The sequence below is a fragment of the Leptodactylus fuscus genome, chromosome 8, assembly GCF_031893055.1.
Source record: "Leptodactylus fuscus isolate aLepFus1 chromosome 8, aLepFus1.hap2, whole genome shotgun sequence".
Classification (NCBI taxonomy): Eukaryota; Metazoa; Chordata; class Amphibia; order Anura; family Leptodactylidae; genus Leptodactylus; species Leptodactylus fuscus.
Window position 1 is genome coordinate 14,818,295 of NC_134272.1, and position 26,744 is coordinate 14,845,038.

The 26,744-nt window shown below is 42.5% G+C and overlaps 2 protein-coding genes across 2 annotated transcripts in view; one reads left to right on the forward strand and one right to left on the reverse strand.

Moving 5' to 3' along the window:
- The window catches only part of LLGL1 (LLGL scribble cell polarity complex component 1), a 409,866-nt gene that overhangs the window by 173,766 nt on the left and 209,356 nt on the right, over nucleotides 1-26,744 (reverse strand). The gene's annotated exons all lie outside the window — the stretch shown is intronic.
- GRAP (GRB2 related adaptor protein) lies at nucleotides 7,027-26,439 on the forward strand. The gene is made up of 5 exons (XM_075285991.1): nucleotides 7,027-7,145; nucleotides 9,178-9,275; nucleotides 9,691-9,813; nucleotides 19,627-19,789; nucleotides 26,182-26,439. The coding sequence occupies exons 1-5, from the start codon at nucleotides 7,068-7,070 to the stop codon at nucleotides 26,362-26,364; spliced, it is 645 nt and encodes a 214-aa protein (XP_075142092.1). The 5' UTR covers nucleotides 7,027-7,067; the 3' UTR covers nucleotides 26,365-26,439.

Genomic DNA, 26,744 nt, shown 5'->3' on the forward strand with positions numbered 1-26,744 from the left:
TTAAAATAGAATCTGGAGGGAAAAAAAAAAAAGCAATGAGGGCGGGTTCACACCTGCGCCCGGTCTCTGTTTTGCAGGCTTCCGTCTTTTGCCCAAGAAACTGGACAGGAGACGGAAACCGGCGGTCAGTTTTCAAACCCATTCATTTGAATGGGTTTGCAAAGTGTCCGCCCGTGAGCGTCTTGTCTCTGTGGCAAAACATTTTTTTTTTTTAACCAGACACAAAGTCCTGCATGTCCGAGAGATTCTGGGTTTTCTTCAAGGTGGCTTGGATAAGGGATAAGGGCTTTTCCCTTGCTAAAATTAAGGTACAGGTGGATGATCCACCTATATTCAGCAAATTGTTGCCGTCGATGGTTTGCCTGCTCCGGCGTTTTAGCAGCTCTCAAGCTGTCCTGCTGCTGAACTTGTTCTTCACACCGTGCCTGTGATTGTTCCGGCATCTCAGCAGCTCTCTGGGACGCCATGTAATGAGCGTGTTGTTGGCGTTGATGATCGCCTGCTCCGGCGTTTCTGGCCTGTCACTGAACTCGTTCCTCGCGCTGTGTCCGTGATTGCTGCGGCATCTATTCCAGGTCTAAACCTGGAATAAGATTTGATCTTGGCACAATCATTAAGTCTGTTGATCCACAATTTATTAATCCCTGGGATCCACATCCTAAAATCAACCTCCCGGTTGTCAGACTATTTAGAGAGTCTGTATTTTCCTCAGTGGAATCCTCTCTCCTTGCAGCCTCCATGGATTTCTAATCTTGCCTCTGCTTCTTGCATCTGCTCTCCGTCTTTGGATAAGTCAGGTAACACAGGATCTGAAGTCCGGCATCACAACAGAGGAAACTTAAAATTTTCTGCCGCTAATGAAAAACGCAGCTTTTTCAGTCAAGATAATCTGGTACACAGTTTATGGAGATACTTAAAGAGAATGTGCGGGCATAAAAATAAAAAAGAACACCATACTCGCGTTTTCTTAGTGTTCTGCCGGTCCAAGCCCCCACCGCATGTGACCACTGAGACGTGACGTCACCACCTAAGTCATCTCAGTCCTCCTTCAACATCCAAATTCATGGAGAAAGCTGCACTGGAACCAGTCCCATGAAATCAACAAGGAAATGGAGTGAACTCCAGAGATTTCCTGGTCTTTAAACAAGTGGAGTCTTGTCATAGATTTGACCTATCTCAGCAGATTCCTGTCAAAGGAAAAGTTCAGAATGGAGACCTTCCGGTCACTGCTGACAGTTATCCGAGAGGGAAACATTATGTTCTCAAATGACTTCTCAGACGTAACCTGTATAATACCGTACTGCAAGCTCATCGCACATTTCTAAGAATTGCCAGACAGAAGAGGAATATTACATTACCAGTTCAGATGTCTTCCATTTGCGATCACCTCAGCCCCTCGAGCGCTTATGAAAGTCGTCTTACTTCCAACAGTAACAATGTCTTCAGGGCATCACAGTCACACCGTACCTGGACGGATGGCTCTTGATATCGCCCTCCAAAGAATTGGGTCTTACTCATCTTCAGAGGACTCTGAAGATTCTTGAGGAACATTGTTTTCTTGTGAGTCAGAAAAAATCCCAACTTTATCCAGCACAAGAAATGAAATTTTGAGGATTTTTTTTAGTCAACTAAGACTCCATGATGGTTATAGGAATCAGAGAATCATCAAAGAAGTGTATTTCCTCCAATCTCTTTCATATCGAGAGCCCTGAAAAAATTCTGGATGAGAAAGCAGAAGCGATGGCAGTAAGGCCATATTGGCCCCATCGGGTATGGTTTTCTCTCATATTATATGTTTCGAAAGGCAAATTCTGGAGGCTTCCCGTATGAGAAGACTTACTTCTCCAGAATTTCTTGCATCCACAAGTTCACTCTATAATTGAGGACCTGGAAACTGACTGTGAAGCCTCGAAGAATTCTGGCTTTTCAGATGTGGTAATAACATTGGTGTCTGCACAAAACCTTCTACTGTTTCAGCATATAATAGACTATAGAAAATTTATAAATCCTCCAATATCACAAGATCAGACGTTATTCTTCAAGATTGCTCAATAGAGGCTTAAGATATAACACACATTTCCCAGCCATTAATGCACAACTCCAGTCAGTCTTTTCCAGCCGTTCTCTTGTCAGGAGATTCTATAAGGCAACCAGAAATATAAATCCGGTAGTATATAAGCTGGTCCCAACATGGGATTTACCATTGGTCCAGAAAATCTTATTGGGCCTCCCAATTAAGCCCATTCTTCAAGCAAGCTTGAGGTATATTTCATTAAAAACCTGCTCTCTAGTCCCAATTATGTCGACCCAGAGGATCAGCAAATTACAAGCCCTCTCCTGTAGGGAGCAACCCTCACCAGAATCCTTCAGGGCACGCTCTACTTCAGCCATTTCAGCATCATGGGCAGAGTTTGACAGAGAACCGTTGGACCAGATATGCAAAGCAGCAACATGGTCATCTCCTACTATGTGTATTATACACTACAGGTTAGACATAATGGCCTCTGAGGATTAAGCCTAAAGGAGGCAACAGAATCCCAACCAAAGTAGCATTGCTTTGTAAGTCCCAAAGGTTTACTGCAGATGGATGAACAGGAAAGCTGAAATTTACCTACTACCTACTATACAAGTGCTCAGTGTGTCAGTAGGCCTGTTATAGGTGGATCCTAATTGATTCATTAATGAGTATTGCTTGTTAACCTGTCTCTTCTATTTGTAGCTAGGAGAATAATATCCCAAGGGTGTACTGCCGGTGGACTACAGGAAGTGCAAATTTTGGTGAACAATTTTAAGCTACACTCACCGGCCACTTTATTAGGTACACCATGCTAGTAACGGGTTGGACCCCCTTTTGCCTTCAGAACTGCCTCAATTCTTCGTGGCATAGATTCTACAAGGTGCTGGAAGCATTCCTCAGAGATTTTGGTCCATATTGACATGATGGCATCACACAGTTGCCGCAGATTTGTCGGCTGCACATCCATGATGCGAATCTCCCGTTCCACCACATCCCAAAGATGCTCCTCTATTGGATTGAGATCTGGTGACTGTGGAGGCCATTGGAGTACAGTGAACTCATTGTCATGTTCAAGAAACCAGTCTGAGATGATTCCAGCTTTATGACATGGCATTGCATTATCCTGCTGAAAGTAGCCATCAGATGTTGGGTACATTGTGGTCATAAAGGGATGGACATGGTCAGCAACAATACTCAGGTAGGCTTTGGCGTTGCAACGATGCTCAATTGGTACCAAGGGGCCCAAAGAGTGCCAAGAAAATATTCCCCACACCATGACACCACCACCACCAGCCTGAACCGTTACCGATACAAGGCAGGATGGATCCATGCTTTCATGTTGTTGACACCAAATTCTGACCCTACCATCCGAATGTCGCAGCAGAAATCGAGACTCATCAGACCAGGCAATGTTTTTCCAATCTTCAATTGTCCAATTTCGATGAGCTTGTGCAAATTGTAGCCTCAGTTTCCTGTTCTTAGCTGAAAGGAGTGGCACCCGGTGTGGTCTTCTGCTGCTGTAGCCCATCTGCCTCAAAGTTCGACGTACTGTGCGGCGTTCAGAGATGCTCTTCTGGCTACCTTGGTTGTAACGGGTGGCTATTTGAGTCACTGTTGCCTTTCTATCAGCTCGAACCAGTCTGGCCATTCTCCTCTGACCTCTGGCATCAACAACGCATTTCCGCCCACAGAACTGCCGCTCACTGGATGTTTTTTCTTTTTCGGACCATTCTCTGTAAACCCTAGAGATGGTTGTGCGTGAAAATCCCAGTAGATCAGCAGTTTCTGAAATACTCAGACCAGCCCTTCTGGCACCAACAACCATGCCACGTTCAAAAGCACTCAAATCACCTTTCTTCCCCATACTGATGCTCGGTTTGAACTGCAGGAGATTGTCTTGACCATGTCTACATGCCTAAATGCACTGAGTTGCCGCCATGTGATTGGCTGATTAGAAATTAAGTGTTAACGAGCAGTTGGACAGGTGTACCTAATAAAGTGGCCGGTGAGTGTATGTTTCTATTTATGAGAATATATAACTACTATAATACTACTCCTATGTACATGAATATAACTACTATAATACTGCTCCTATGTACAAGAATATAACTACTATAATACTGCCCCTATGTACAAGAATATAACTACTATAATACTGCTCCAATGTACAAGAATATAACTACTATAATACTGCTCCTATGTACAAGAATATAACTACTATAATACTGCTCCTATATAAAAGAATATAACTACTATAATACTACTCCTATGTACAAGAATATAACTACTATAATACTACCCCTATGTACAAGAATATAACTACTATAATACTGCTCCTATGTACAAGAATATAACTACTATAATACTGCTCCTATGTACAAGAATATAACTACTATAATACTGCTCCTATATAAAAGAATATAACTACTATAATACTGCCGCCTATGTACAAGAATATAACTACTATAATACTACCCCTATGTACTAGAATATAACTACTATAATACTGCTCCTATGTACAAGAATATAACTACTATAATACTACTCCTGTGTACAAGAATATAACTACTATAATACTGCTCCTATGTACAAGAATATAACTACTATAAGGGTGCATTCACACTGAGTAAACGCTAGCTTATTCTGAACGTAAAACACGTTCAGATTAAGCGGCGTCTAAAGCAGCTCCATTCATTTCTATGGGAGCGGGGATACGAGCGCTCCCCATAGAAATGAATGGGCTGCTTCTTTCACTCCGTGCAGTCCCATTGAAGTGAATGGGGAGTGCCGGCGTATACGGCAAGCTCTGCTCATGCCGGAGCGTACACGCCGGCACTCTCCATTCACTTCAATGGGACTGCACGGAGTGAAAGAAGCAGCCCATTCATTTCTATGGGGAGCGCTCGTATGCCGGCTCCCATAGAGATGAATGGAGCTGCTTTAGACGCCGCTTAATCTGAACGTGTTTTACGTTCATAATAAGCTAGCGTTTACTCAGTGTGAATTCACCCTAATACTACCCCTATGTACAAGAATATAACTACTATAATACTGCTCCTATGTACAAGAATATAACTACTATAATACTGCTCCTATGTACAAGAATATAACTGCTATAATACTGCTCCTATGTACAAGAATATAACTACTATAATACTACCCCTATGTACAAGAATATAACTACTATAATACTACTCCTATGTACAAGAATATAACTACTATAATACTACTCCTGTGTACAAGAATATAACTACTATAATACTACTCCTATGTACAAGAATATAACTACTATAATACTGCCCCCTATGTACAAGAATATAACTACTATAATACTGCTCCTATGTACAAGAATATAACTACTATAATACTGCCCCCTATGTACAAGAATATAACTACTATAATACTGCTCCTATGTACAAGAATATAACTACTATAATACTACCCCTATGTACAAGAATATAACTACTATAATACTGCTCCTATGTACAAGAATATAACTACTATAATACTACCCCTATGTACAAGAATATAACTACTATAATACTGCCCCTATGTACAAGAATATAACTACTATAATACTGCCCCTTATGTACAAAAATATAACTACTTTAATACTTCTATATACAAGAATATAACTACTATAATACTACTCCTATGTACAAGAATATAACTACTATAATACTGCTCCTATGTACAAGAATATAACTACTATAATACTGCTCCTATGTACAAGAATATAACTACTATAATACTGCCCCCTATGAACAAGAATATGATATGATAGTGTAATATATGTGATTAGATATAACCCGGGGACAATCTCTCAGTGACCCGCTGTGATGTATTTGGTATCTGGGCTCTTGGCTGTTACCCTCGCCGTCACAAGCCCTGGTGTTTGGCAGACTATTTTATAGTAACATCCTGTTTGTCTTTATCTGTTGAAAAAAAGGTTAAGACTTTGTGTGAGAGAGAAGTCTCTTCCTTTGCAGACTCAGCAGAGCGGAGATAAAACTGCAGCTACTGCTCGAGATTTCACATTCTCAACAGAAGAGACCTGAGAGCGGCTGTAGGTAGGGGAGGTAAGTTATCCTGGTGGTCTGTGTGGGGCACCTGCTTTTATCTATCAGGTGTAATATTAAAGGGGTCCTCCTGCATGTTATAAGTGAAGTTGAGGGAAGAGAGTGATGGCTATGGGTGCTATACAGCTGTATGGATACATCAGATCTGCATGCATGTGTATGGATAGGTTGAAAAAGAATAGTTGTTGGCCAGGTGCATTGTTGATGCATGTCACAGAAATCAGTTTTACCTGTAAAATTGTGCAGCCATAGACATGCAAGACTAGAATATGTGGACCAGGGGGTAGGTTGGGAGGAATAGCTGCTGTCGGAGAAGTGGCGGGTGAGTGTATGGTGTAAAATGTCAAAGAACAAAATATGGTACATACAATGCATACAATGTATAGACCGCTATATAGTGAATACTATGTAAAGATTGCTATATGGTGCAGCATACAATGTAAAGATCGCTATATGGTGCATACAATGTAAAGACCGCTATATGGTGCATACAATGTAAAGACCGCTATATGGTGCATACAATGCATATGGTGCATTCCCAGCACTAAGCTTACACCTGGGTATTGCTATGCATGCAGGTGTCTTATATATATCAGTATGTGTTCACCAAATAGTCAGCTACACCTCACAGACACTAGAACTGACCCCAAACCATAAACAATTTGCAGGGACACTCCGGTATTCACAGTCAGTTCCTAATGTTATTTTTTTCCTCGTGTCCTAGGCCCAGGGTAGCGACTTCTTCTCCGGGTACACAACACAGTATTGGTAGCCCCCTCTGAATTTCCCAGGCCCGGCCTCCAGCCTTAGACATGCATGAATTGGTTTCCACTTGCTCTGTGCACTTCTGCAGCCCTTGAGAGCCCGGGGAGGTTGTCACCCACCCACAGATTTTCCACCCGTGCATATGTCATCTGCTGCTAGTGGTCACTTAACCCACTGAGTGTCACAGGCTCCTCCGACCAGACGACATGGAGGCTGTAGCCATATACAACTTTAAGACCACCGAGAGAGACGAGCTGCCATTCAGCAAGGGAGACACACTGAAGGTAAGTCGCCTAACCCCCCCTCCCCATCATGTGATATCTATATGCTATATGTAGTAGTGCAGCTATACAGCTCCCATATTAAAGGGGTACTCCATATAGAATATACATGTCTGTGGGGTTGCTAGACTTGTCTTTGCTTGCCATGTCTGCTGTGAAACTACAACTCCCAGCATGTCTATAAAGAACAATTCTTGGTTTTATACTATTACATAAATGACTTTATCGCTATGCCATATGGACGAATCCACAGACCCTGATCTTGATGGTTCCTAAATAAAATGCCAGGATATCAGTGAAGACTGACACATACAGGTAGAACGTGCAGGGACAGGAGGATGGTGATGTCCATTATTCACACACAGAAGATTTGTGACAGATATGATCATGGCCCACCATGAACATGTGGAATCGGATCATGTGGTCTTACCTTTAGATACAGCATGGTGGAACAAATATAATGATGCTTTATATAAAATTAGTATAAAAATACCCAAAACTGATGGAATAGAGAAGTGAAAGAGAGATGATAAGTCATTTCTGCTTTCACATGGCTCAGCCCCTGCTTGGTACTGAGGGTGCGGTGTGCAGGGCTCACTGTCTGCGGCAGGATTATGTTTTTGGCTCACCCCAGCAGGGCCGGAGATGATGGGCCGCTGATCGCCACCCTGGGCCCAAGAGACTCCCAAGATGTTACTGATTTTACAGGTTCCTTGGTGGCATTGAGTATTTGGCCCCTCACCTTCTGTCTCTACCCCTCCTCCCTGGCGGGCAGGGCCCTCTATCCCACTGTGCCAGTATTATATCTATTTGTATACTCTGTGTACTGGATGTAACCCCCAAATGCAAAGCGCCATGGAATCAGTGGCGCTACATAAATAAATAATAATAATAATAATTAGAATTTGGCATTGAAATGGTTAATTATGAGGAGCAATCGGCTTCATTGCTTTACTAGTCATGAGCCAAAAATATAAAACCTCAGCACAAACAGGATGTTTCCTTTCCGTCAGGCCCAGTACACAGCTGCGCTATTCTTAGAGGTTTACATTGTGTTTACCTGTCCTGTTTTGTCTGGAAGATCAGACCTGAAATGTCATGTGCCATTGTGTCCATCAATACACTGAGAGATGTGGTCACACCAGGGCAAGGTTGCCTGAGGGGGGAGCCACTGAGTCAAAACTGAAGTCAGGCCTGCTGGTAGGGTTTACAGGGGTTATCTGATATTAGATAGATAGATAGATAGATAGATAGATAGATAGGAGATAGATAGATAGATAGATAGATAGATAGATAGGAGATAGATAGATAGATAGATAGATAGATAGATAGATAGGAGATAGATAGATAGGAGATAGATAGATAGATAGATAGATAGATAGATAGATAGATAGATAGATAGATAGATAGGAGATAGATAGATAGGAGATAGATAGATAGATAGATAGATAGATAGATAGGAGATAGATAGATAGATAGATAGATAGATAGATAGATAGATAGGAGATAGATAGATAGATAGATAGATAGATAGATAGATAGATAGGAGATAGATAGATAGATAGATAGGAGATAGATAGATAGATAGGAGATAGATAGATAGATAGATAGATAGATAGGAGATAGATAGATAGATAGATAGATAGATAGATAGATAGATAGATAGATAGATAGATAGGAGATAGATAGATAGGAGATGATAGATAGATAGATAGATAGATAGATAGATAGATAGATAGATAGATAGATAGATAGATAGATAGGAGATAGATAGATAGATAGATAGATAGATAGATAGGAGATGATAGATAGATAGATAGATAGATAGATAGATAGATAGATAGATAGATAGATAGATAGGAGATAGATAGATAGATAGATAGATAGGAGATGATAGATAGATAGATAGATAGATAGATAGATAGATAGATAGGAGATAGATAGATAGATAGATAGATAGATAGATAGATAGATAGATAGATAGATAGGACTACAATTGCTCACATATATATATTAACTCCTTCTTCTCTTTCAGATTCTTAATATGGAGGATGACCAGAATTGGTATAAGGCAGAGCTTTATGGCATGGAAGGTTATATTCCAAAAAATTATATCAAGGTGAAGCCTCACCCGTAAGTAGTTATATTGCATCATATCTATAATATTTGCAATCACTAAAGATAAGGAACAGACAAACCGTCTCCTCCATACTGTGTCTCCTCTGCTTTTTGGTAAATTCTGAAAATCTTTTGTATTTCCCTGAACTCATAGTCATCTAAATAGGAAACCGAAACCACAAGGACCAGAACTGAGTCTGCAACATGTATAATAGTTATAGAGAGGAGCAGATATACCAACAGCTGTGTGTATATATACTAGGTGATACCCAGGTTATACCGGCATGGTCCATATCACTATATACAGGAGATATATAACTTATACTAGCTATACATATATAATTATATACAGTATACACCCAGGTTATACCGGCATGGCCCTTATCACTATATACATGATGTTATATGTCCTCTGTGTTCCCTCGTACAGGTGGTATGGTGGTCGGATCTCCAGACAAGTAGCTGAAGAGAACCTGCTGAGTCGGAGGTTTACAGGAGCCTTCTTAATCCGAGATAGTGAGAGTTCTCCGGGCGAATTCTCAATCTCTGTGAAGTAAGTCAGACAGATTTGTATATATTATTTTGGTTAGGCTATTCAGCTGCTAGACTATTCTTGAAGCCTCGCTGTATAAAGCTGCACTTGTGCGGCCACCTCTCCATTCACTGCACTCTGGGTCTAGAGACAGATGTGGGTCACACAGCTATGTGGTGCAATCTGGCAGAAAGTGTTCACTTTTCCTGCAGTGCCTCCTCAGGAAAGATTAGGTATTACATAGTTCTTACAGTGCAGGCTCCTCCAGGCAGGGAGCTTACAGATGAGGGCAATCTTCTTAAAAAAAATTCTGATAACTCCGTGAGGGATAGAGGATGATAACATGTTCATGGGAACTATAGGATCCCACCATTAGGGGGCAGTATAGGAGCACAGATAACCTCCAGAGGTAGAATAACACCTTGATGAAATTATCTGGGACCTGTTTCTATTGCTTTGTATACATGACATCATGTGTTATAAGCTGAGAGCATATGTGTTGGGTATGCTGCCCCCTACTGGGCAGACCGCTATTTCCCCTGTTCGACCACAGAAGGGTTGGCCATGCACCTATTAGTTATACATTGCAGTTCCTGGATTATCAAATGCTGAATTAATGTAATTTCACTAAACAAAGGGGGCGGGTCTGACAACGTAGTCTGCTCTTAAAGGGCCAGCAGCCTATATAACTGTGTTTGGTGGTGGTGCCCTTTAAGCACTTTTTGCACTTGGTCTCCGGAGAAAGAATGAAATAATTCATGTCCCCAAACAACAAGTAAGAAGTAGTGAGAGGCCTTCAGAGTACAAGTTCTTATCTGGAGACATATTGGCTTTGGCACCAAGGACTGGTTACCATCACAAACCACTTACAACAGGAACGCAACCTACAAATCCCCATATTAGAAGAAGACAGAACAGAAATGTCATTGCCCCAGGGACACCCAACCTGGTGGTGGAGATCACAAGGTATTTGCCGTATCTGCCCGTGTGGAGTTCCTGCTCTCCCAGCAGGGGTCACTATCATCTGAGGTTGCGGGTGGCCCAGCTTTTCTAGAGAAGGGCATAATATAATGACTATTGGCAACCCAGCGCTGGCCATGTGTCTTCCTCTACAGTAATAAGCCCGGAATGCACGCCATACTATGCCACGCCGCGCCGTGACTCTCTCATTGAGCCCGTATAATTGTTATATTTAACCCTTGATGTGATGCCAGGCTTTGGCGAGTGTCCGGATTAGCTCTGGATTTCGTAGCGATGTCTGCTCCACAATCTGATTCACTCCAATGAGAGTTTCATTCACCGATTTCCAGTGAGTCAGTGTCTAAATAGGCAACACATTAATCTCCCATGTCGCAAACACCGGTGATCACCGCGGCCGCCGCTGACTTGTAATTGGGTATTAATTGCCGTCACGTTAATAAACAATGTCTGTGTGTTATTATCCAATGACTGTTCTGCTCCAGGCCCGGACTGGCGTACCAGAGGAGATACAGGGTGATGTATAAGGTCTGTTATGCCCCCCTAATAATGTCAGGCAGCGTGGGGCTTCATAATGGTGCGAGAATGCCCCCAAAACAAAGTCACAACACCTACAACAGTGCCAGCCAATGTGCCCCATAACTATGCCACAGGGCCAACCACAGTGCCCCCCATGAATAAATGGCAGAGGGGAATAAGGGATGGCACAAGCTCCTGAGCTCCCCCTTCTGGTGTCCTTAGGCAAACAAATGTTATTCTTTAAAGAGGTTATCGCAGAGCAGACACCAATGGCATATCTGATAGATATGGGTCCCACATTAGGAATCTACCCCATTAGCCTCCCTCTGTCCCACTGATAGCCAAGTCCAGGCTGCCAGCAAGTTGTCGGGTTCACAGAACCAGCTGAGCTCACTATTATAACTTCCTCAGATGTGAATGTTGTCTGACGTCCTGTCCTATCACGCTCCATTGCAGCGCTGCCCTGTGTCTAGTCTTAACATGAACCCGAGATCTGAGTCACTGGAGCAGGATCGGGAAGCCAGAATTACTAACCCTTTATAAATACCGCCCCCTTATGGTGACCACCTATACACCCGGGCCCCATGAGTCAGGTTGTTGTCCTGAATCTGCCCCAGGTGGGTGACGACACTAATATCACCGGTATAAATTACACCTGAATTGCATATGGGGTGGAGTGTGTATATGCCAGAGATAAATCTGCGTATGGCGCCGCCGCTGCCATGGGAGGTGACATTATCTACATGAGGTGTCTCACCTTATCATGTAAATCTCTCCTGAGTTATTCCTTGGGAATCGATAGCATTGCTAAGAATAGAACGACGACTAGGCTCATAGCCCTGCCATATAATCACCAGTTCCTAGTAGTTGGCTCTTAAAGGGATTGTTCACTTAAAGGGGAGCTCCACTTAGGAGAATATGTTTAGAAATTACATAAACATACTCATCAACATTTGAATCCCGAATTATGGGATGTTTTAAGTGCAGCCCGGTCCACCGAGAAAATCCCATAAATCCATTATATGTAAATTAGTGTAATCTCCACCCCTTTGTACACTGTTCATAGGAAAGTCTCTACATGAATATTGTAATTGTTGGGAAGTATGTACAAATAATTCCAAATCATAAAGTTTAAAGGGTTTCCCACTGATCTGTGGAAAGGGAATGAGTGTTATTAGTGGAAAGATCCCTTTATATTTATAGGATTGCTACAAAAACATCCTAGTAATAACCTGTAGGGCTGTATGATATTTTAGATACCCTGTTCTTTAACCCAGAGTACTACTAGCAGAACATACTACCACTGGGGAAGGAGCAACATCATCATCCTATGGGGCTTTATAGAGACGTACTGACCGGTAATGAAGTGAATAATGTACTTGGGATTAGATAGACAACTTACTGTTATCTGCAGCATCACGTTTCTGCTTGTGTCTATGCACTTCTCTCACTTGACTCTTCCCCCCATAGAGTTCTATGAAGACATGTAATCTAATTCCTCTGTGAGCTGAGAGTCCAAACAGGGGCCCATTTTGGGACGGTCAGGAGCCCGATGAAGATCCCGATCGAGTCCCTGACAAGTGCATTTGGATAGGTTAAATGAAAAATAATAGTCAGGCTTGGGGCCCACTGGGGAATTCCCCGGTTCCCCAGTAGACCCGTCCGACCCTGATTACAGGAAACCAAGACTGATTCAGCGGAGATGTCAGAGTGAATGTCAGTTTGAGGGAGGGGGGCAAAAGGAGAAAGAAGCATTTCTCTCTGATAGGCTATATTATGAAGTTACTTATATTTTCTTGTATTATTAACTTGTGCAACGTTTGCTGTAAAGTTACTGACCCTTTAAACACTTCAAAAAAAAAAAATCTGCAGCTTTCTAATAGTCATTGGGGGGAATTTATCAAGACTGGTGTCTCCTATGCCAGATTTGATCTTGTGTGTGTGTGCAAGTGAGATCAATTTCAAGGTTTTGTGCCACTCCAGAAACAAAGTTCATTGTCATCTGGAGGAGCTTCAGTAAGGGGGAGGGGCTTAGTTTTCTATAGCACACAGCAGTGGGGGAGAGCTTCTGCTGCTGCCAGTTGCCTTGCAGGCATGGACCGGTTTGATCAGAAATAGATTTTGTACATATTTTAGCTTCCTGTGGGTTTGATACTGTCCCACAGCTATAGCCACATTGCTTGCCTCACTAGTCACTAGTACTTCCATGTTCTATGTCTCCCATACGCTTTGTATGTTATAAGCAAGGAGTTTATTCAAGGTTTCAAGACCCAGGGCGGAGGCTATTCATGTACAAGATGGTCTTGTGACTTTTCCCAAAAACATTCTGATCAATACGCAATGATTGTTTTCATCCAATTCCAGTCATTCCTCCCTGCAGGGCTGTCCGTGGCAGCCCTGACAGCACCAGCTAATTGCTCGATGACACTGATCAATCACAATGTTCCCGTCTGCAATCTCTTTGCGCCTGTTCGGAGACTTCACTAACAAATGAAATTCTGATTTATGACGCTCCACCTCATGTCACCTGCCACAACACATCGCTCAGGTCCCCGTATCGTGGCAGTAATTAGCTCACCGCCAATCTCCATAAAATATAAACAGACGTAGTGTTATTGTAAGGGAGCAGAGTCAAAAATAATAATGTTAAGTCATCTGTGTAGTCATCCAAGGATACATTGTGGTCCCTGGCGAACTAACAAACAATCCAAGGAGTCAAACTGGGTGACGCCAGGTGGAAGGAGTCGTGGTGAGGAGCAGAGCTCACTGCCTTGGGGGCAAGGGGGTCACATGGATTTTATATGGTGTTATAGGCTTTGAAACCAAAACAAAGACAGTATACTATAAAACTATATTGCCTTTCATGGCCGATATAAATGTAGGACTCCACATAAGGTTATCCCCAGCACCCATAGGCAACCATGAACAATGGACCTGTTAGTGGAGTCCCTTGATATTAAAAAGATCAAAAAGTAGGAACCCCCAGCGATCATCTGTAGTAGGTAGAGAAACTTGGCAGTAAGTGTTCCATTCCCCTACAGTGCCACCGCAGGAGAAATTAAGTATTACAAGGTGTCCACTTTGAGTGGATCACCTGAACAACGCAAGACAGGACAGGTCCTTCAGAGTGAGAGATGATGTTTGTAACTACTCTGTATTCTCGCCAAGACATGAAGATCCACCACCACCTTCTAGTAATTCATAATGCCCTAAAAGGGTGTATGGAAGTGGGTTTTGTAAACTAAACACCCCATTTAATATTGTATGTGCTGACTTGGTTGCTTGAATTTCCATCAACAATATGACTGATATTCCTACATAAGGTTCCAACAAACTCTTCAAGCCTTGGAACGTTCACTTTTGTAGTTGCCTTGGTCCATCTTGGTGCTGGTCACCCTTTTCACCAGCTCCTTGCAAGTTTTCTGTTCTTTTCCAATGATCCCTCTTTTTGACATCCTGGATATGATAGACCTTAATCCTGGCCATAAGATCTTCTAATGGTGGAATAGTCATGGAGTAAGGTTGACACTGGTTGACTGTGGATGTGCCAGATGACCATCTTAGATGTATGGTGGCCTCCAAACTCAGCCTTTGGCTGCACATGCTGAAATCTAGCCTGGAAACCAAACATTCTCTACATGAGAACCTGGGCAGGAAGTAAGTAAAAAATAGTCCACTGAAAACCCCTTTAAGCCTTCCCCCAGATGTGTCTTCAGTGGATTATTTTCCTCTGCCCATTGAAAACGCTAACACTAACACAATGATTGTCCTCAAAGGTCTAGGAGAAGACAACCCCAACTGAAGATGACTTTGTGTCTAATGGGGTCTATCAAGTCTATTTTTTGAGATGATTCACAAATAACGTTTTGGACCTTGCAGATGATACATCCTGTGCTCTCGTGCATGGTGGGGCCTCAACTTTTCTTGTCGCCATATTGAACCACCCTGACTCCGGTTGGCACATACAATTACATTTTGGGTGGAATTGCGCTTTTGCAGATTACAACCACCTCTATAACCAGAGTTTATAGGTTTTTGCCCTTGGATGTGACATGGTGGTACCCCCTCCAAGGCTTTGATCCATGATGTCCCGGCTTAACCACATCAATGCTAAGACTAAGCTGTACATTGTGTTTGACATCTTATAAAACATTTATGAGGACTGTCATGTAGCAGTGAGCTCATCGTGTCGACATGCCTTACAGCTGGTGCCCAAGCTTCATGCCTACCGCTGACACAGAATTTGCTTTCTCTACTCCCCCACTCCCGTATAGACAGATTTAGTAGCATAAACAAACGTGTAACCCACTGGGTGGATCCATTAAACCTACTTGAGTCATCCTCATCCAAGCCATACTCACTGCCTGCTTGTATCACCTCCAGTGGAGACTCTTCCAGGGCAGATCCCTGTGGCTGTCAATGCCCTCCAGTCCAGATTTATTGCTATCAAAATAAAGTCAAGAACCTGATAACCAAGAAGAACAATGTCTTATTGTATAGAAAGTAGATCTGTAATGACGTGAACTGCTGACAAATCTTCTGTAGCAACTGCTCAGTGTCAGACTGGCCCACCAGTGCACCAGAGGATCCTCCGGAGGGCCCAGGTTCTAACACAATAATGGTAGAAGACACCCAAATATGAAGGCTACTATGGTCTATTTCCTATGGGTTCTTGAGAGTGGGTCCCCAGAATTATTATGTCTGGTCAGCCCAAGAGCCAAACATTGCAACTGCTACCGGGCCCTGAGGGGCCTCAAAGGCCTCTTTATAACAGAAGAAGATATCAGTATTATAGATGACACATGGGAAGTGGGGGGACTATTACATATCCTTCATTGGAGCCCAGATGCTTAACGTTATGCCTCTGTCTGTGAGCTAAACACATAAGGAACACAAATCTCCCTCCTGCCCAGATTGTTTGTCACTACGTATCAGGCTTCTTAGCTCACAGAGCATTGCCTAGACTTCTTTTTATATGACGATAAAACTTTACATGATCATAGAAAATACACATTTTTCTATCTGAGGTTCATAGACTTGGTAGTAGAGTGGCTGTCATTTTTACAGTGGCCTCCTTCTTCCTGATCAGTAAGATTATTCAGTAATGACATTACAAATGCTTCATGGGAATTGAATATGCAAATACGTTATCTTTGGAAAAAGGAAAACCTACTCTAGTGCCACCTTATGGATGGTAGCACCCTATTGATCAATGCCTGTTTTTTTCCCCCCGAAACCTAATGATATGATCTGCCAGAATACCTCATCCAGAAGGAAGAGAGAACCATCCGCAGATGGCTGTTATGTGGTTATTGCCCCTCATCAGAGTAACGCAGGGGACTACAGCTGTCTACAATGGGTCTCTCTTTGTTTGAGAACAGATATTCTGGTTTGGTTTTAATCCCAGACCGTACCACTAGATTTCTGGAAAACCAAGTCGTAATCTCTAGTGAGCTGCCAGCTCGATGTTCACCCTAGATCTGTCAATGAGCAATAAGACATGTGCAGTCAGTAATTATAGAAATCACGCAGCAGGAAATATAAGAAATTCCCCTTGTGAATGAGGGCAGTACAGAGCAGGTTACAACAGCATCCAGACAGAGCTGAGATTAGTCACCGGGAAGTTTTTTTTTCGCTGAGCTGGCCGGGGCTGCAATCTGCACACTATTGACTACACGGGTGCCTGATCACGGGGGCGGCCATTTTGCCTGAGCCTATATTGATTTGTTTAGTCCATAATTTCCACTTTCATCTGTTTGTTTCTCTCCTTTGAGTATCTGGGTGTCTGTCTGTTTTTAGGAAAGGAGATGACAACCGATATGTCCGTCATTACCATTCCTACAGGGTTGTAAACCCAATTTGATGGACATGCTTAACTAATGAATGCTGATCCCTGATCTTATTGGCTACTCCATGCACCTCTAAGGACATCAATGACCAATGGAGACCAGGGAATTTTACCAGTCCCATCTGGACACCAGAAACTATACCCTACCCGATGGCGGTCTGTGAGCCGTAGGGTCATTACTCCATATAGAGATTTGAGCCGTAGGGACGTGCAGTTCACTCTACGGGTCATTACTCCATATAGGGATTTGGGGAATTTATAGTGAGATCCCCTTCACATAGTGATCACCCCAGGGGCTTCTATAGACTTTAATCCTCCCATAGCTGTGCTTGGAGTCACTTCACACATCAATGATATTTCACCTCTAGGAAGTTCTAAGAAATGTTCTGTGCACAGGGAAGTAAAGAGGAGCCGCCACTTTTTGGATAATCCGTCCTGACAGCGGCGTATTTTCTTTACCTGTATTATGTCACTGTTATGTCATTTCTGTGTCAGATTAATTTCCATGGCTCCTCTGTTTATTTATAGGAATATAAGAAATGGCCCAATATATGTACAGATGTAGCAGAGCCGTGTGGATATAATGTGTGATCTGTGGTTTTGCACAGAACTGCAGATCATTCTACTGGCATGCTTGCCAACTCTTATGGATGGTCCGGAAGGTTCTCAAAAACAGAAGTGACCCTCCTGGACTCCGAGAAGAGTGGAGAGAGTGTCCCCACATTGGCTGGGCTTTCAATTTTGTAGGCATGTTATGTGCCAGTCATGTCATCAAAAGAGGGATTGAGCGGCACGTTAACCCTGAAAAAGAGGAGAGTAGGAGGGCAGGGAGGTGGACTAGTAGTCATGGCTGGGCCTATGGTGGTTGTAGCCCTTTGTCACTCTTCAGTACTGTCCTGTGGACTGCTCAGTGACCTAATGGAGAGAAATATCATCTACCTATCCTCAGCCACATTGGTCCAGTTAAAGTTACATCAATCAGAAACACATCAAGACATAATAAAACACATTAAAGTCCAAGTATATAGTATAATATGCAACAGTCGTGATCCCTCTGGGGTACAATTCACACCCTCAAGGGGAACATAGCCTCCCCAATAGGAGAAGTGGCCTTGCTTTTATGCCTCTCTCCAGGACATCCACTCTGACATTTTGGCTTGTTTTCTTAAACATAGCTGACTGTCAGTAGGACCCACCGATCTTGGCAGGACAAGACAACCATCTAATGTGTGTCTATAGGCCAATCCTTTTCTTCACAGGGGTGATAAATCGCCCCTAAAAAATGACAGCAGATTATGTATGGTTCATACTTCGTAGTCATCACCAACTTCAATTCTTTCTAAACCTTGCTGCAGTCCTATGCAAGTACATGAGCCACCATCTGAGTCCTCCCCTGGAGCAAGCTGATGTTCATTTCACAGCTTCAGTCGGCTTCTGTGGAAACTTCTTTCCATAAGTCGTAGCTACGTTGTCATTAAGGAGAACACGTTGTCATTAAGGAGAACAGTAGCAGACTTGCTCAATCCACACCCACCCAGATAATCCGCAGGATTTGTACCGTCTTTCTCCAACACTAGAAGGTGTTTTCTAATGAAGCCACAACAACCATCTCATCATTATGTCACGGCCAGGAGTTTAATTACAACAAGTATCACCCTGCCTACAGCCAGAGATAAGAAGGTTCCCAATGCAAAGTGTATACCAGGCCGAGCCACACTGGCTATGTATCTCTTATAATACTGGTGTCTTCTTAGGCCCCAAGCAGAGACCTTTGGGCTTCCTTTGACACCAGTTTCAGATTGAAACTGTTTTCTCTGCATCAGTGTCAGACTGAGGTTCCTTGTTCCAACAACCCCTAGGAAATAGACTGTAGTACCCATCAAATTTGGGTATGTTCTACCATTAATATGGTAGACCCTGGGCCCACTGTACGATCCTCCGATGGGCCAGTCCGACACCGCAGTTCCACAGCAGTGGTTTCCAACTATTACAAAACCATATTTCCCAACAAGCCTGCTCGGAGTTTGGCCGTAGAGATGCAGGTTGGAGATCATTGCTCTAACGTGCCTATATACTTGAGGCATATACATTTTGGCGCTGCAATCCAGGGTCATGGTCACTACTACAACAAGATGGCTGCCGCTGGTGTTTGTCCATAAAAAGAGCAGCGAGTTTGCTATGTGTTTTAAAGCTTGTAAGAGGCTTAGACCTGATTGTCTGTTTTTATTATTACCAGTATGACAATGTCATTAGCGTTCCGGTATAACTGGTTTCCAAGATCATTATCGACAAGCTGTGTATGTCAAGCTTGGATTTCTCTGTGGTTTTAGTAACTTAAATAACATTAGGACTGGTCATCGTATCTCATAGTTCTCCTCAAAAGTCAGAAAATGGGACACAAAGTGCTCTGGTGACCACAAAATCCATCCAAAGAGTCAGAAGTTCTCAGTATCTCAAATCTTTTTGCTTGTTCTTTATTGTCTCTCCAGTTATGGCCACCACGTACAACACTTCAAAGTATTGAGAGAGCGAAATGGAACGTACTACCTGTGGGAGACAAAGTTCACCTCCCTGAATGAGCTCGTGGACTATTACAAATCAAATTCCATTGCCAAAAGCCACCTAGTGCTCCTACGAGAAGAAGAGGAGAAGGTAAAGATGTGGGTCCTATGACAACTAGGGGAGACACATGATTGTCTGTACTTCATCACTAGACGTCCAGCTGTTGTCAGTATTTCATTATTCCCTTGTCACTAATTAGAAATGAAAGTGAAATCTCTGATACTTTGTAATCTGCCGTCCAACTAGTCTACAGGTGAGAGATAAAGGAAGGAATGTGAGATAGGACATTACCGCCGGGCTCAGGTTTGACTGATATAATGTTATTATCAGAATCACATGTCCACGCATTCTGAGAAGTCTCAGGATTCTGCTACTCAGCTTCTAACCACAAGACTTAGGCCTGTTCACAGACCCCACTGCGGTTCCATTATTCTGGTTATAATGTTATTATTAAAACGATTCCCTGAACTCATCTAATATAACATTTTTGGGTCACTTAACGTCTTCATTACTGGCAATGATTATATGTATTGTGTCAGGGGCTACTACATTGCCTTGGGTAGATGTGAGGAGAACCTGTGCCTTATTGAATTGCACAACCTTCAACAAGATTCCAATGGTGTAACTACTGTGTAGCTTAAAACCATAAATGTTAGTGTCTCTGTGACCTAAGAAACCCTTGTACCAGGAATAAGACCAGATGTAGAAGGCATATTTGCAGACCTCATTGCGGTTCCGGTTTTCCAGTAAGCAATAATATTCCTATATTTGCAGTATCATTCCCTGGAGTCATCTAATATCAAAGCTAACATTCATCTAATATGTCACTGCTGGCAAAGGCTACTGTAATACCTAGTGTAAGCGATGCTGAGGAAGACCGGGGACCAATTGGATGTTACACATACTGCCAGTGCTGCATCAAAAAAATAACTAAGACAATAACATTAAGCCAAGAAACAGTTGACATTTGCTATGAACGGATGTGTAGAAGGATATGAGCCAAGATTCATGGTAGCACAGTAGCCCCATAAGTTCCTTTTCCTTTAATTCCTGAGAAGTCTCTGTGTTAGGAGTCAATTCTTTTCAGACCCCCCCCCCCCCAAAAAAAAAAAAACATATCAATAAATTGTGCTACACATCTACTAACCACAAGACTTATTAGGCATATTTGCAGACCCCATTGCGGTTCCATTTTTCGGGTAAGTAATCAGATCTCTATTATAATATTATTATCAGGATTATTCACTGGATTCGTATAATATTAAAGCTTTGGGGAACTTAAATTTCCACTGGCAGTGCTTATGGGAGGTTGTATTGTGTCGGTGCACGCTGGCAGAGAGTACCATAATGCCTAGCATTGGCGATGCTGAGGAAGACCTGTGACCATTGGATTTCACACAACAATCTAGTGCTCCATCTAAACATTAACTAAGTCAAGAAACATCAGACTTTCACTGTGAATGGTTAGATTTAATCCAGACTGCATGGTTGCAGTGGTAACCCCATAGGTCTCAAAGTACAGCTTAAGGTCATAGATATTAGATTTCTTATATACTGAGAAGTCTCAGTATCAGAAATCAGTTGTTTTCGTTCCTGTGTGGTAGATGTGGTAAAACCCCTCACATCCCTTTGTACAGCTTAAGGTCAGAGATATTAGTTTCTTTATGTTCTAAGAAGTCCTGTTTATCAGAAATCCACAGATTTTAGAGTAATAATGTATATCAATAGACAGAGCCACCCATCTACTAACCAGGAGACTTCCGAGGCATATGTGCAGACTCCATTGCGGTTCCCCTTTTCTGGTTTCTAATAAGTAGTATCAGGGGAACCTCAGAGATTGTCAGTTGACATTTCCCTTTCGTATTCCTGACATACCACAACATTTTTTAAGAAGGCTCCATGGCTCTTGTGTTACATGCACATATTTTTCTAAAAGCATGTTTTCTCCTATGTGTGCACTGAGTGAACTGCCGAGTATATAATATGGGCAGGTCACAGCGCCTGAAGCATGTAAATAAGTGTAATGATTACTGTGCGAATTTTGTGTCTGAATACCTCCCTGCATTATATGGCTAGGGATTGTCACCTATAAAAGGCAGCGCTGGCCCGTGATTGGCTGAGGTATTATAGCAGAATAATGACAATGATCTGCAGCCAGGCCTTTTATTACACCCTGGAATGTGCTTGTAAACACAGCAACAAACAAAGGAACAGAGACAAAAACTTTCAACTCCTCATATTCTATAGGCCATTATATCGGGTTTTTACCGAGCGTCATCCTTACATCACTGTGTTATCCAGTAGGATGGTTGTTTTTATGTTTGGATATGGTTATTGTTGGTATTGGATATGGTAGAATCAGTGATGGACTGAGGTTCCTTGGGCCTACCAGATAAAAAAAATTATTCTGGGAAACAGGGGTGTATCTAATGAGGGTGCAGAGGTAGCAAATACCACCGGACCGAGGACACTGAGGGTGCCCATAGGCTTTTTTGCAACATAAGAATACACCAGTTTTAATAGATAAGTGGAGCCCCCATTACTTATTTTGCATTGAGGCCCAAGAGCATCAAGTTATGCCTATCCAACAAAACCCCAAGGAAATTGACCAGAGTCTTCTGCTGGACCATTATTGTGTCAGAGTTTGGGTCCTCTGAAGGATCCTCTGGTACTCTAGTGGGCCAATCTGACAATGTATAGGGTGATGGTACAGACTAATTTGGCCCTTTTAGGCAGAATCGGCCTCACATTATGCTTTGTGAACATACCCTTAGGCGCTCTCTCTCTCTCTCTCTCTCTATATATATATTAGTTAGCTGGAGCTCTTTAACACATTTTTTATATTCATACATAAAAATGAGAGCATGGAAATATATATGAAGTTTCACTTCTTGTATCGTACAGCCACCGCCTACCGCTCGTTGCGCTCATGGGAACTTGGAGGTTGAAGCTACAGGTGGGAGCAGTCTGGCATGACAGACATATTAACTCTTATTTCATCACCACCGAGATCTGTCTTAGACTACGTTACCATGTGCACTGGGGGTCTCACTGTCTGTCTTACAAGTCCAACCTTTTCAGCTGGCAATGTCAGAGAGAAAATATTACAATATTATATTATAATCCAATGGGGTCTCTTCTTGGGTGCTGTTGTTGTCTGCCATTATGTAAGACACAATAATGAAATAAGGTTATATAACATCACGTATACTATAGATGTATATAATGATATGTGCAGAAAACTGAAGAGGCAATGATAGAGCCAGAAGTCTGAATATACTGTAGTTTCTATAGCCTATACATATAATTATATGCAGCTATATACATGATGGTATACACCCATATGTTATGGATATATGTTCTACAATTAGATGTAGTATGTTGTCCATTCTTCTGATCCGGTTAGTTTATGAAACACTATTATTTGTTGCCTGTATGTGTGGGCGGAGTTAAGTGGTGTACTGGCCCTTTAATTGATAACATTATGGGGTTTTCTCATGGGAATACATTAAGCTACAGGAGTCTATGCAGAGTATACTAGACTTCACTTGGCAGACACGTGACCAGAATATTAAAGTCTTGGATACATGGGTTTTCATCAGTTCTTGCTCTGTGATTACTGCCTCATGTCCCCGGGCCCCTGTGTTATTGTGTACATGTGATATGTACCCTGTGATATAAGTGGAGGCATGATGATTATACTTGGCATCCTCCAGGATCACCTCATACCTGGCAGGACGTCAAATCTTTAACATCTGTTTTTCAGAAATAATTAAATTACAATAATGAAGAAAAATGAAGCTCCCTCCCCGGCCGCAGGGTACAGTCTGTACCGGGACTGTGCAAATTAAGAGGCAAGATTGACGGCTGTGAATTGTCAGCGCCGTATCTGACATGTGCTTGTGTACTGAGGAGCCGAGACATCAGGGAATATTGTGTACAGGACTGGGGGCATAGCAGAGGCTGAGGTGGGCGGCCATAGTAAGACATGGGGAGGCAGGTGAAGGAAGCATTATATTGTCTGGGGTCAGTAAAGGAGTATTGTACTGCATTGGGTAAGGAAAGGGGTATAATACTGTGTTGGGTCAGTAAAGGGGGCATTATAATATGTGAGGGCCTGAAAAGGGGGCATTATACTGTGTGGGGTCAGTAATAGGGCATTATACTGTGTGGGGTCAGTAAATCAGACATTATATTGTGTGGCATCAATAATGGGGTACTATACTCTGTGGGGTCAGTAATAGGGTATTATACTGTGTGGGGTCAGTAAAGGGGGCATTAAACTGTTTGGGCTCAGTAAAGGCCTATTATACCGTGTGGTGACTACTAAGGGCACGTTATACTGTACGAAACAGTTCTGTACAAAATATAGGGGGGGGGTACAGCATAGGAAGCCAGACAATATAGTGCAGCATGCTGAACAATTTTGCCCAGATGATTTTTTTGACCTGTAAATGGGGGAGGTTTCTGTAAAGAAGGGGTGTGGTGTAAACATTTTGAATAGGGTAGACCCCTGACAACTTTGCTCAGGCCCCCAGGAAATGCCAAATCCATCACTGTGTTAACCTGGGAATTTTTCTGATGCCAGATTAGGAGTCAGGAAAGATTTTTTTTCCTTAAGATGAGGACCATTGTCTTCTGCTTTGGGGGATAGGTACCCTGCCTACGAATCATCCTTGGAGGGTAATAGACTGAACCCAATAGATGTGCTGCATGTCTGCATTACATACTGTGTTACTATGATATATTTATGATCATGACCTTTATACATAACAAAAAAAATCCAGATTTTATAATAAAATGTGATTTTAGGTTTTCTTTTATGGTATTATAGGTAACTTTTCTATGTATTTCCAGCCTACTTGGCCTAACATATAAATTACTGAATAATATCATCCATCAGTTCTATATAGATAAAAATCAGGATAAGAATAAATGATCAAGCTTATGTTAGTAAAGCACTCTCAATATTTGGGGTGACATGTGCTCCCATTACAGTACCCTATTTACTGAACTCAGTATTAAAGAGGACCAATATGTATCCCAATATTCTTATGTAAGAACACTTCTCAACCAATCTGTACCAAGATCGCATTAAAGGGGTGTTCCCATCTCAAGGAATATATTTAAACTTGCAACTTATTCTAAGTGAAGTGTTTCACTCACTACATTGCTCGATTTGTCAAATACTGCTTATTATGCCTCCTCAGTATTACCAGCTCATAGGTTTCAGGCCACCTCTGCTATATAGAGGCAGTGGCCAGGCTACGGATGTCAGTCCCTGCTCCCGGCCACCTCAGTTCTCTTATCTTTACTGTGGCTAGTGACTAATGGGGCCTCGGTTAGCTCTGAAAAGTACATTTAGGCTGGTCATACACAGCCGTAATGTAAGTCCGCAATTGAGGGTTTTCAATTGTGGACACATTATATTCAGTGCGGCCTCTTACACCGCCAGATATTTTATCCGTGGTGTGCAGGGCCTCCGCACTGAATAGAGCAGGTCCGTAAAGGCCTTGAATTCACGGCACAGCATGGACTCGCCCATAGAACTCTATGGGTGAGTGCGGCAGGACACGGACGTCTGCGGTGTCTATGTTGCTGATCAGTGACTTGCAGACCGTAAAATCAATATGGTCGTGTAAGACCAGCCTTAGCTGCTGAGGAAAAGTACAGTACTTAATGTCTGTTATCTCTGTATGTGAGTCAGTGTGCAGTTTAGTCTGGGGAACACACTGCAGCATCATGCCTACCCATCAGGAAAGAGTAGACAGGAGGAAAGCTGAAACCAGTGGCTTAACATTCAGCTTATAGGCCCAATGCAAAATATATAATGGGGCCCCCACTTATCATGTGCTATCTATAGTACTGGTGTGTTCTTATGGGGTAGAGGTCTTTGGTCCCTCTGAGGTCCCAGGCCGGTAGCAATTGCTATTTCTAAGCCCCTAGGTGTAACAGCTTTAAGCCCTCACTTCATTGCTGAAAGTGGTCATCTGTGTTAAGAGCTTCTGAAGGGGTTGTTATAGGTAGGCTGTCCATCATAATAAGTCCCTGGGTCGAAGTTCGGGAAACCCTGTGTAAATCCCTTGATCGTTTTTGTTTGAGGGTCAGATCATGCTACGGCTATTAAGGCTGGGTAGTATTACTTAATTCAGCAAGAGACTGGTTGATACATATTTTTGCTGATTTTGCTCCATGTATAGGGAGTGGTAGTTATCACGTGTTTGGAGAAGATGAAACGTCTGGGAGCAGCCATAGCCTTGAGCTCCCCAGGAAGAAACAATTTTTTTTATTATTGTGTTGTCTCGAATCACGTGTCTTTCACAAGAGCAAAACAAAAAATGCAGCAAAGCAAAAAATATTTGAACATACTTGACCATTCCTTCCCATGGATGTCCCCAATTTTCTCTTAATCTATGACTGTTGGTTGTTAATCCCTAAATCGTATGAGGACATCAGTAATGTTCTGTCTTCTGTCCCTGCAGAGAAAAAAGCAGTTCGTCCAAGCTCAGTACAACTTCTTCTCGGAGAAATCTTCAGAACTGTCGTTTCAACGAGGAGACGTCATCGAAGTCATGGATAACTCTGATCCCAACTGGTGGAGTGGAAGGATTTCAGGAAGAATTGGGCTTTTTCCAAGGAACTATGTTAACCAGATTAACCAGTGACCTCCATGGTCAGGATTATACATGTAGAGGACTATGATAAGAGGGGGCCAGGAGGTGAGAATGGCCTCTAGGCAACTGAGATAAGGTGGAGAACATTACAAAGACTTGTATCTTCTCTTCATTCTTGCAAGAGACTTTCACATTTTTTTGGGGGGGGAAGAGTATCTGGGTTTATAAGGTTTTGGCATATAATGGGTATGGATTTGCCATTTAGACTTGGTCTCCTACCTATTGTCTACCAGACTAGACCTCCTAGTTTGAAGCCTTTCATCAATTGGGCTACATAGCCACACCCTGCTATCATTTTATTGCTTCTATAGAAGAATGGAGTAAAGCCATGTACGTCCTAATGGAGATCACCACAAGAAAAGACGGAAAGA

Bases quoted from the DNA above. Each gene is read 5' to 3' on its own strand.
- GRAP (XM_075285991.1), top strand. From the start codon at position 7,068: ATGGAGGCTGTAGCCATATACAACTTTAAGACCACCGAGAGAGACGAG. The intron at 7,146-9,177 runs GTAAGTCGCCTA...CTTCTCTTTCAG, and splicing joins GCAAGGGAGACACACTGAAG to ATTCTTAATATGGAGGATGA. The intron at 9,814-19,626 runs GTAAGTCAGACA...TTGTCTCTCCAG, and splicing joins GAATTCTCAATCTCTGTGAA to TTATGGCCACCACGTACAAC.